The sequence below is a fragment of the Adiantum capillus-veneris genome, chromosome 14, assembly GCF_014529385.1.
Source record: "Adiantum capillus-veneris isolate H3 chromosome 14, ASM1452938v2, whole genome shotgun sequence".
In the NCBI taxonomy this organism is placed as follows: domain Eukaryota; kingdom Viridiplantae; phylum Streptophyta; class Polypodiopsida; order Polypodiales; family Pteridaceae; genus Adiantum; species Adiantum capillus-veneris.
The window spans coordinates 104152996-104165238 of NC_140944.1; the positions used below are offsets into that span (position 1 = coordinate 104152996).

Below are 12243 nucleotides of genomic sequence, written 5' to 3' on the forward strand. Positions count from 1 at the left end.
CCAGCGGTTGGCTAGTACTCCACGGTCGATTCTTCTTTCTATTCATTGTTTCCTCTTATTTATCGTGTATACGTGCATATAGACATGTTTGAGTACTTGTATGTTGCATGAGTGGCTGTGCGCAGCATGTATGGGTGTGTACGTGATAGAGAGAGAGATGGCAAACTTAAGTTAGTTTTATTGAGAAACCCTGATAGAGGTTCAGCTGGTGTGATATGACAGAGCTTTCGATTCTAAATTGATGTGACGTGATGAACAGCGTTTTTTCATAAGAAAAAAGTGGCATGTAAATTATCTATACATTAGAGGCACAAATTTTGTTACAACGGTTGCGCCAAAAACACACAAGAATACTTTCAAAATTGATTCCTCATAAACACTCTGCAGTCATAAAACTGCAGGAATGGGTGGCAATAGACAGCATCAAAATGGGCAACAAAACAACTGTAGGTTTATCAATAGATGCCCAAAGGGGGGTAAAATGGGTCTTTCTGAGGAATCAAGATGGACGCCACAACCTGAAAAAACAACAGGAGATAAGGTCCATGAGAAGTTATAACCAACACAATTCTGTGTTTTCGACCAACACCCACCTTCAACGGCACCGACTAGTATCTTCTGAGCTCAGCTACTAAAAATCTCTTATAAACTTTCCTGCAAAAATGCTTTAGGATGCAGTCAGCATCGGAGGAGGAAGATCGGCCGGCTAAAACCTTCTGCACATGACTCGATCTCTTCTGTAATGCTTTGCATCGAACGGAATCCGATCTTCAAAGACCACAGTAAATTACCTCAAAGAAATTCATATACTGTCAGCTTCTTCAAAACCAAAAAAGTAAACACAAAACTTACTCTATCAAGAAGGACCTCCCTGAATTGATCCGGACGCAATACAATCTCATTGTAATTCTGACGTGCCACCTGCAGTATAATTTCTTACTCAGCAGTCGTTCTTTGGGACTCTCAGCACATGTAAAAGAACACTACCAGGACTTACCTCCGAAACCTGGTAATTACTTTTGTAGGATTTCCACGGCTGCGGTTCAAGGATCAGAATCCCACCCTGCGTTGTATGTGGATAAGTCAAACCAGCTGCATGCACTCAGTTTATCTTCAAAGAGAAGCCGCATCGATACAACTCAGGAATCTGACTATTCATCAAGTTTACCTTGATAATAATCATTGTTGAATTAATTCATCCATTAGTCTGAGGAGAGGACAGGATAAAATTCACAGAAGGCTCTTATAAACTCTTACTAATCTTCATGTTCCTCGTAACGCTCTTGTTCAGATGTATGTATGAAATCACTTCTCTTATTAATCTCAATTTTCCCTGTAACATCCTTACTTAAGAGGAATGAACAAGAACCCTTCTCGAAAATTTGATGTGCTCACTTGTTTGAGTTCACATTTTAAGATGCTGCGTAAGTGTTCTCCTTGCAGAAATCGAGGAGCCACTTACTTGTTAGAAGAGTACCTTTGTTATCGTTCTACGCTTCTAGCTTTTTTAACACTTGAGGACCAATGAAGTAGCTTCCGACCAATAGACTACAAAACCCGCAAAAAATTGCTACTGAGGGGGAACATCAATACCAATGTGAAAGCCCACATATTGACACATCTGCCCCAGTGCAAGCCAAGAAAAACCACCTGCTCACCCTACTTGCACACATCATGCACCCCAAAGGCCATCCATGCTTGCTCCAATTGATAAGAGCACCACCAGCCACAAAGAATCTCTCCAAAGCCTTGCACAAAGAATCCAAGATTGAATAGGAATACTGAACAAAGAGCATAGTAAGGGGCAAACTAAGTCCTCTAATCTGTGGAATCCTGCATCACAAATAAGAGGACATGGTCTCAGCAAAGAAAAGAAACCGGTATGGTGCTACAGGACAACCCTGTCGTAGAGATCGTGACAATGGGAAAGACTCTCCAACAAAACCCCTATCTATATAATGTTGAAACATCATGAATCCATTGTGCAGGAAAGCCCATCCTATGTTAAGTTCCCTTTAAAAAATCCCCGTCCACTTTATCATCAGACTTCGCTAAGTTGAGAAGGTCACCAAGGATTGTTCCGACTGTCTGGCATGCTCCACTACCTCAAAGAAAGTAAATATGTTGTCCAAAATGTATCGATCCTACACAGAACCGGTCTAAGAGGCGTGTATCAAATCGGGTAAGAAAGGACGGAGTCTAGCACTGATCATATAAGCGAGAGTCATATACATGGAAGAGAGGAGAGCAATGGGATGTGCCACTAACGAAGCAGTGTGTGATCTCCTCCCTTCGATATAAGCGTAATGAGGCCCGAGGTAATCAAGGAAGGCATCTGACCAGTGTCAAAAATCTGCTGGAAACTCTGGAGAAGAGGCAAGTGCTAGACATCCCAATAGTCAAGGGAAAACTGCCTAGTGAGGCCATCAGCACCCGGACAGGAACAGCATCAATATCTACAAGAGCATCATGCATCTCTCAAGCTGTGAAGGGCCAACAACGAACTGCTCATCAGTGAAGTGAATCTAAGCAGAGTGAATGACCAAATCTCCTCTTTAGCACAAAGCGGGTCCTCTGTGGTCAGCAGCACTGTGAACAACTCCAAATAGAACTTCGTAGCAATCCCCAAGACTCTATCCAAATCCGTACAAATATGGTCGGCTGTGTCTCATAGAGCATGAAGAGTACTGCCAAGGGCTCTCTCCCAAAAGCTCTAGCTCTTTGACACTCTGGTGGCTTCAGCGATGCTTTACTGAGTTCAGATTTGGGGACCCTCAATGGACCACCATGGCAGATCTGGTAGCACTGATGGATGGAGAGGCCTTTAGTCTCTATGATCTCTCGGATGATTCGGGCTAAGGCCTCAGTGCCACATGAGATTATTTGAGCCGAGCTAGCTGCCCTCCCCTCTCGTGATCGAGGCACTTACTAGATCATCATCCTTCATGCATAGTTTATGGGACCTCCCCAGAGACAGATATGCTCGGCTAGCCCTTGAGTCATCTCGATAGCTAGCGCTACCAGAGGGATACAGCATGCTGGTATGGGCAGATGACATCATGATTTCAGTCACATGGTTTCAGCAAGGACAGGCTGCCTCCGTTCCAGTACTCCTTGGATGCACCCTCCCTATCTCTCACACAGACAGAGATAACTAAACTCATACGTCAGGATATGATTCAACTAGATACCAGGAGCACATGGATACAGGCGACACACGAGTTGAGCACAAAGATGGCTTTCTTTAGAGAGCATCTTCTCCAGCTAACAGAGGATGGATATGTGATCAAACCAGCCTATATGGACACTTATTTATCCCATGAAATACGATGTGCTATTGGTCAGATGCACTCATCATCGCATCAGTTAGAGATTGAGACTGGCAGATTTAGGAGAGTACCAGCAGCGGCCAGGATTTGCCAGTTGTGTTGTCACAAATGGGTGACGTGGCAGCAAACCCCGGACACACACACGGCAATGACATGTGGCAGACTGTACGGCAGTGACGTGGCAGACTGCGTACGTAGATTCCTGATTTTGCGGCGCAAATTACAGAGCTGCTGACATGGCATTGCATACGGAATTTCCTGCTTTTTGCTGGCTGAATTCGCTGGCGGATTTTTGGGACAGTTGCTTTTAATACTGAAAGCTTTTTAAGTTGAATGCTTTTGGGGCTCTGCTTTTGGCCATCCCTTGTATCAATAAACAAGTGGCTAGGCCTCACTTCTCAAAGCATCTGGACGCAAAGTCTGAGAGTGAGCACCTACCCACTCTCTTGTACTTTGAGCACAAATTAATACAAAAAGAAATACCGGAAGGGGCGCGGCGCCACGCCGGGCCATGTCGACCTAATTGTGAATTGTGAACTGTTTTGAAGTAAATCTCTGTTGTGTCGCGGTAGAATCTTGACTTGGGGTGTCCAAGTTTGTTATAGTGGTATCAGAGCGCGCGGCCGATTTCTCTTCTATCGAGAAATCCGATCCTTTTCTCGCGACACTTATGGATTCCAACAGAGATCAGTCGACTTCTTCTGCATCTGCGAATGCAGGAGGAGATCGCGGAGAAGATTCTCATGAGCAGTCAAAAGAGTACGGCCCACCTTGGCCTAATCAGGCTGAGATTGAAGAGATATAACGTCGACAATTGGTTGATGAAGCAACAAAGATGATGATTAAAATTTCGAAGGATCCAAAATTTGCAAAAATTGACTCAGCAATCCCTCGAAGAAGTGCACACCCAGTGGCAAAAGGCTACAGAGCCACCCTTCAACCGGTACTCAAGAAACCTCCTTCTCTGAGGATGTTTACAGAGCAAGAATTAGAAGAGGTGATTCACACACAGATCAACCGGCTTTTGGACGCAAACAATAAAGCCAAAAAGCATAAGAAAGGAACTGACTTCCCGGGTTATTTGGGTCGTCAATCTACTTTTGCATCGGCACGAAAGCAGAAGAAGCGTGTACGATTTGAAGGACTACCCAATTCTTCTTCTTCTTCTTCTTACAGTTCTTCTAGCTCTTCTGACTCGAGCGAAGAAGTCAGAAAGAAGCCTAAATTTTGCCCAGTTTTTGACAGTTTACAGAGGACTCATCCTCAGACAGTTCGGACTCTGACGATCACATGTTTTATGCAAAGAAGAAGCACTTTTATAAAGCCAAACAATCTGACTTCCTCGAAGATAAAAGTTGGAAAGTAAGAGAATTCAAAGAAGGTGGACAATCAATTAAGTTTGACTTTTTTTTGGCCTTCATACAGCAGTTTGATATAGCTTTCTCTGAAGGGCATTACTCAGAGCACTCCAAGATTCGGAGGGCTACATCTTTCTTCAAGGGAAATGCTCGAACATGGTGGTCCACTCTTCTACTGAGAAAGGAAGCTCCGGTTAAATGGTTGAAATTCAAAAGGCTTTTTATTTCTTCTTGGTTGACCCCGGAGTACAAACGAGATATACGAACTGCTTGGAATCATCTTCGGGTGACCAAGGGAGATTCTCTGGACGCTTATTGCGAGAGATTTTGGAGCTCTTTTCTACCAGCCTCTTCATTTAAGAAGGTCTCGTTTAAAGAACAGATTGAGCGGTTTTGCTGCGGACTTCCTACAAAGATCCGAGACTACTGCTTGGAACAAAAGTCAAATTCTCTATTCAAGAATTGATAGGTCATGCGAAACGGGGTTTTGCCATACATTCGAGCAATCTAACTTACCCCACTGATGAGATCTTGACTTAGAGAACCCAACAGACTTCTAATAATGAAAGTAGAAAGAGAAAGAGTTCCCAAGAAAAGAAAGACAAGGATTCACGACCCCGCCTCACTCTTCGAGAGAGGGCCAACTACATCAAAGAGGGGAAGTGTTTCGGATGCGGGGAACATGGGCATGTCTCCGCGAAGTGCCCTAAAAAGGCATAGCAAGAACAGAATGAAGACAGGCCAGAGAGTTCGAGAGCAACCGAAGAACGTGGCAGAAAAGGCAACATGAAAGCAGGACTCGTTTTAGATTGCATGGGTACTAACCCAAGCACGATTGATGAAAGTACAGAACTTTGCCGAGCTTGGGGCAAAGTGAAAGATTAAGAAGCCCTCATTCTCTTTGATGGAGGAGCCAAGGCCAACTTCATTTCACCTGAATTGGCGGCGCGGCTCGAGATTACACTCGATCGGATGGGACCACAAGGAGAGGCAGTTCTAGCAGCACCCGGACAGGACATAGCCATTACACCTGTCATTGGCAAACTTCGGTTGCATTGTCAGGGGTATTTGGGGCACAAGGACTTCTACATAATGCCCTTGGAAGGTTGTGATGTCCTCCTTGGAGTCCCTTGGTACCATAAGAACAACGTCGTGGTCGACTATCGGCCGAAGAAAGCAACATTGACAAATGAAAAGGGCGAGTCTGTCCCACTTGTATCGGCTTCGACCGTTTCGAAAGTAATGAAATCCAGTATGTTTGTTTATGTCACAAATTGGTGACGTGGCTGCCCAGTACACTTCCCCTTGGCAATGGACCCCTAGGAAAGTATTGCAAATGCTGACGTGGCTGGCTGCCAGAATCTGCGGCGCATTTCACGGGCTGACTGACACGTGGCAAGCTGTACGGTAGCAAGAAAAGCAAGCGGCAGCTTTTTGCTTTATTTAATCTACGCAATTCGAGAGAGAGAGAGCTCCTTTGTTTTTTTGCTTGGGCTCAAGAGAGCTTGAGAGAGAGAGCTTTTGCTTTATTTTAAAAGCTCTTGATTTTCAGCTTTTGGGCTCTGCTTTTAGCATCCCTTGTAAACCCTTTAAATATGTGGGTAGGCCTCTCACAACTTAGAGCATCTAGACGCAGAGTCTAAGAGTGAGCGCATGCCTACTCTCTTGTACTTTGAACACAGATTAATATAAAAAGAAATACCGAAAGGGGCGCCAGTCTTTGGGGCCAATATCACGGAACTCCGCCGAGCTAGTGTCGAATCAATTGTGAACTGTGAACTGTTTTGAAGTGATTATTTGTGGTGTCGCAGTAGATTCTCGACTTGGAGTGTCCTCCAGAGCGCAGCCCATTTCTCTTCTACGGGAAATCGATCCTTTTTCCGCAGCACTTATGGCTTCAGGCAGAGATCGGTCAACTTCCTCTGCATCGGGAGATGCGGGAAGAGATCACAACGAAGATTCACGCGAGGAGTATGGCCCTTCTCGGCCTACTCAGGCGGAGCTCAAAGAGATGGAGCGTCGACGATTGATCGGCGATGCAACAAAGATGATGCTTAATTTTGTGAAGGACCCAAAATTTGCAAAATATATGAGCGAGACCTCTTTCGATGAGGTGCACTCACAGTGGCGGCAGACCACAGAGCCACCCATCAAACCGACTCTCAAGAAACCTCCTACTCCCAAGATGTACACAGAGCAAGAATTAGAAGAGGTCGTTGATGCACAAATTGCTCAACTTTTTGACGCACAAAGCTAAAAAGCACACAAAAAGCAGAAGAAAGGCGCTGACTTTCCGGGTTATTTGGCTCGTCACTCTACTTTTGAATCGGCAAGAAAGCAGAAGAAGCGTGTTTGATTTGAAGGAGTACCCAGTTCTTCTTCTTCTTCTTCTTCTTCTGACAATTCTTCTAGCTCATCTGACTCGAGCAAAGAAGACAGGAAAGGCAAAAAGCGAAGAAAAAAGCAAAGCTTCGGAAAGGCCAAAAAAAAAGGCAAAGAAGTCTAAATCTCGCCCCGTGGTTGACATTTCTAAAGAGGACTCGTCTTCAGATAGTTCGGACTCTGATGACAACAGCTTTTACGCAAAGAAGAAGAATTTTTATAAGCCAACCACTATGACTTTTTGGAAGATAAAAGCAAGAAAGTCCGAGAGTTTTAAGGAAGGCGGACGGTCAATTAGATTTGACACGTTTTCTGGTTATAGAGATGCTTCGAAGGCTTTGTCTTTTATACAACAGTTTGACATAGCTTTCTCAGGAGGGTGTTACTCACAACACTCTGAGATTCGGAGAGCTGCCTCTTACTTTAAGGGGAATGCTCGAACTTGGTGGTCCACGCTTCTATTAAACAAGATAGCGCCAGTTAAATGGCTGAAATTCAAAAGGCTTTTTATTTTTTCTTGGCTGACTCGAGAGTATGAACGCGACATACAAACTGCTTGGAACCATCATCGGATGACCAAGAAGGATACAGTGGACGCTTATTGCGAGAGATTCTGGAGCTCTTTTCTACCCGCCTCTTCATTTAAGAAGATCTCGTTCAAGGAACAGATTGAGCGATTTACCTTGGGTCTTCCTACAGAGATCCGGGATCACTGCTTAGAACAAAAGTCAGCTTCCATTCAGGAGTTGATGAGTCATGCGAAACGGGGTTTTGCCATTCACTCGGACAGTTTGACCTACCCCACAAGTGAAATCATGACACAAAGAGCCGAACAGACTCGACAAATGAAAGTAGAAAGAGGAAGAGCAATCCGGAAAAGAAAGAAAAGGATGCACGACCCAAGCTCACTCCTCAAGAGAGGGCTTGCTACATCAAGGAGAAAAGTGCTTTGGATGCGAGGAAACTGGGCATATCTCCGTGAAGTGCCCTAAAAAGGCAAAGAAAGAACAGAACGACAAGGATGACGAAAGGCCTGAGAGTTCGAGAGTAGCTGAGGACCGTGGAAGAAAAGGCAAGATGATAACAAGACTGGTTCTAGATTGCGTGGGTACCGATCCCAGCACGATGGACGAGAGTACAAAACTTTGCCAAGCTTGGGGCAAAGTGAAAGACCAAGAAGCCCTGATCTTTTTTGATGGAGGAGCCAAGGCCAACTTCATTTCACCAAAATTGGCGACGCAACTCAAGATCACTCCCGATTGGATGGGACCACTTGCAAAGGCAGTTCTAGCGGCACCCGACAGGGACGTAGCCATTACACCTGTCATTGGCAAACTTCGATTGCATCGTCAAGGGTATTTGGGGCATGAGGACTTTTACATAATGCCTTTGGAAGGTTGTGATGTCCTCTTGGGAATTCCCTGGTACCACAAGAACAACGCCGTGGTCGACTATCAGGCAAGGAAAGCAACATTGACCACAGAGAAGGGCAGAACCATTGTACTCGATGTAAAACTTAAGGGCGAGTCTGTCTCTATTGCATCGGCTTCGGCCATTTCTAAACTAATGAAATTCAGACTGTTTGTTTACCCGATCTTTTTGAAAGAGTTGAGTTTTGAGGATAGGACAAATATGTCTAAACTTGATAAAGAACGCCATGATTTTCTCCACTCTCATGCCAATTGCTTCTCAGAGGGCCTGCCATGCGAGTTACCACCCGCTCATCTTGAAGATCATACCATCGATCTGATACCTGGAAGCACACCATCGAACCGGCCACCTTACCGTGTGAGCCGAGCCCAAAAAGAAGAAATTACGAACCAAGTGAAAGACATCTTGGAAAAGGGTCTTGTCCAACCTAGTATATCACCGTACTGCTCTCCTGTGTTGTTGGTTTTGAAGAAAGACAGATCTTGGAGAATGTGCATCGATTATAGAGCTCTCAACAAAATCACCATCAAGAACAGATTTCCGATTCCTAGAATCAATGATATACTTCAACTTCAGGGATCCTCGTGCTTTAGCAAAATCGACTTGAAAAGTGGATATCATCATATTAGAATCGCGTCGGGAGATGTCTACAACACAGCCCTTCGGACGACTTCTGGGTTATTTGAGTTTTTGGTGATGCCGTTTGGCCTAATCAATGCTCCTGCGACATTTAACCCGATGATGGACAGGATTTTTCGAGAGTACAGACTATTTATTGGCACTTTCTTTGACGACGTCATTGTTTTCTCCAAGGATGAAGCAGAACATAGAGATCATCTGCTTCAAGTCTTTCAAGCATTACGAGATCACAAGTTAGTGATTAATGCGAAGAAACGTGGATTTTTCCTACATTGTGTTAGCAGCAGGAGTGCAGATGGATCCGGCCAAGATAAAGACTATCCGTGATTGGCCGGATTTTAAGAATGTCCATGAAGTTAGAAGCTTCTTGGGATTGTGTTCGTACTACAGGCGGTTCATTGGAAAGTTTGCAGAGGTTGCTTCCCCTTTGCATATCTTGACAGAGAAAGGAGTCCCTTTCTCGTGGGGACCCACAGAGGTGACTGCCTTTCAGACACTGAAAGAGAAATTGACTACAAGACCAGTTTTGACTTTGCCACACTTGCAGAAGTCATTTGAAGTATATTGTGATGCTTGTGGTCGTAGTCTGAGTGCGGTCTTAATGCAAGAAGGCCATGTCATTGCTTACGAGAGCCGATTGTTCTCAAGGCCGGAATTGACAACACAGATTTATGAGAAAGAGCTTTTGGCGGTTATCCATGCTCTTACTCAGTGGCGACATTACCTATTCGGAGCGGATTTTACTGTCTTCACAGACCATCAGAGTTTACACTACTACTTGTCACAGAAGCAGCTATCGAAAAAGCAGATGCGGTGGGCGAACATCTTGTCACAGTTTCACTTCCAGATTGTCCATATTCACGGACAGAAGAATTTGGTGGCAGATTTCACTAATTGAAAAAGAAAATGGATAATCGATCGTATCTTATTTTCATAGTTTGTAGTTTTCTTTTATAGATACAGATATAGACTTTTCTTTTTTTATTATAAAACAGAACTTGAAAATACGAACTAATGCTGGGGGAAGGTCCGATCCCTTCCCTTCCCGGAGGTATGGCTGAGCGGCTTAAGGCATTGGTTTGCTAAATCAACATACAATACATTGTATCATGGGTTCGAATCCCATTTCCTCCTACACTTTTCCTTGATGATTATGCTGAAGTACAGTACAGAATCGAAAATTACAAGACGCTCTTTCCCTATGATATGATGGCCAGGCCGTTACCTGAGCACTCTTCCTGCCGATCTTACCTTGGTAAGAATATAACTGTGTCGTTGCCTCTGTTCCGTAACAATAAACAACAAAAATACACAATCGAAGGAAAAAGTGCAGGGGTCACCCCATTTGCCATCCCTTCAAAATGGCAAACCAAACGACACATAAGTCTACTTTGATAACTGTAACGGTAGCTGCTACCTTTACCTTATCAACGCTTTTTTGTTTTATTAACGCAAGCAAGCAATTCTATTTTTGCTTTCATTTGCTTTCTCTCTTTTTAGAAAAGCAGCAAAAACAACCTTGTCTCAGAAGCCGTTGGTTCTAGCTATTTCCGCGATACACCACAGGAGCTTCGAGGATATGGTCCATCACTATGCCACGGATACAGATTTTGCAGACATTTTCACACGGATACGGGATGGGGAAACAGTAGCAGGATATTCCATTCGGGATGGCTACTCGATGAACAAAACCATGTTGTGCGTTACACAGCCGTTGAGGGAAAAGGTTATGACCAAAAGCCACTGTCCGCCTTTTATGGGTCACCGCGGCATTGCTACCACCTTGAAAGGGGTAGAGAGATACTTCTTTTGGCCAAAACTCAAAAAGAATGTGGACGAGTTTGTGCGCAGTTGCTTGGTATGCCAGAAGGTCAAGTTTGACAAGCATAAAGCACAGGGATTGTTACAGCCTTTGCCCATACCCACCCGCCCATGGGAAAGTATTGCAATGGATTTCATTTTTTATCTCCCGAGAACACAGAGTGGTCACGATGGTATCTGGACTATTATTGATAGATTTAGCAAGCTGGCTCATTTCATTCCAGTGAAGAAAACAGTCAAGCCGGATCACTTAGCGAGACTGTTTGTGGCCCAAATTTTCACATTACATGGCATGCCTGAGACGATTGTCTCCGACAGGGACCCCAGATTTACGAGTTTGTTTTGGAAGGCAATTTGGGAGAACATTGGCACATGGTTGCAGTTCTCGTCATCTTTCCACCCGCAAACTGACGGGCAATCTGAGATTGCCAATTCACTGGTTTTAGATTTATTGAATTCTTACATCTCGGATTAGAAGACTCAATGGGAAAAGTATCTACCTTTGATAGAAGAAATGACTGCAGCATTTTGGTCTAAATGATCTCGATAGACATAATTGCAATAGTAATAGCTCGTTGCTGCTGCCCGCACCTCCTCACGCCCCTATTTCTTTTTGTATTAATCTGTGTTCAAAGTACAAGAGAGTGGGTAGGTGCTCACTCTCAGACTCTGCGTCCAGATACTCTGAGAAGTGAGGCCTAGCCCACTTATTTATATATACAAGGGATGCCCAAAAGTAGAGCCCCAAAAGCATTCAACTTAAAATCTTTCAGTATTAAAAGCAACTGTCCCAAAAGCTTCCAAAAATAAGCTGGCGAGCATGAAAGTCCGCATTTGCAGGTTCAAATGCTTTGCGAATGGAGCGCCGGAATTTGTCCCATGAAGGGGTGCGTTTACCGTCAGCAACTCTTCGTTGCCACCACAGAAATGCTGTGTCTTTCAAATACTGAACTGGCTAATGCAACTTTCTTACTTTCCACCAAGTCTGTATTGGACAGGTAGACCTCCATCTTAAATATCCATTGGTCTAGCACGCGCTTGTCACGGCGACCATTGTATGGTTCTGGCAGCTTAACATCGAGCTTCTTTTTTTGTGCGGAATTAAAAAATTTATAAAGAAGCTGTAATTCAGTATTGTCTACCTCTGCTGTAGGATCTGGTTCGTCTTCGTGTGCGTCCAGTGAAGCTTCTCAAGAAGAGGGTATAGCAGAAGAAGGGTTTGCTCGAGAAGAAGTATGTGTCTATTGCATCTGCTCCAAACGAGTGTTGAGAGAAGCAAGACT

The 12243-nt window shown here is 44.3% G+C and overlaps 1 protein-coding gene across 1 annotated transcript in view; it reads right to left on the reverse strand.

The window, feature by feature from the left end:
* Window positions 1–280: 280 nt before the first annotated feature.
* The window catches only part of LOC147442877 (S-adenosyl-L-methionine-dependent methyltransferases superfamily protein), a 51969-nt gene continuing 40006 nt past the window's right edge, over window positions 281–12243 (reverse strand). The window contains exons 6-9 of the mRNA XM_086528880.1: window positions 998–1063; window positions 853–921; window positions 594–768; window positions 281–518 (exon numbers count right to left, since the gene is read on the reverse strand). Of these exons, the coding sequence (XP_086385006.1) occupies window positions 679–768; window positions 853–921; window positions 998–1063 (225 nt within the window). The 3' untranslated portion in view covers window positions 281–518; window positions 594–678. The remainder of the gene's footprint in view (window positions 519–593; window positions 769–852; window positions 922–997; window positions 1064–12243) is intronic.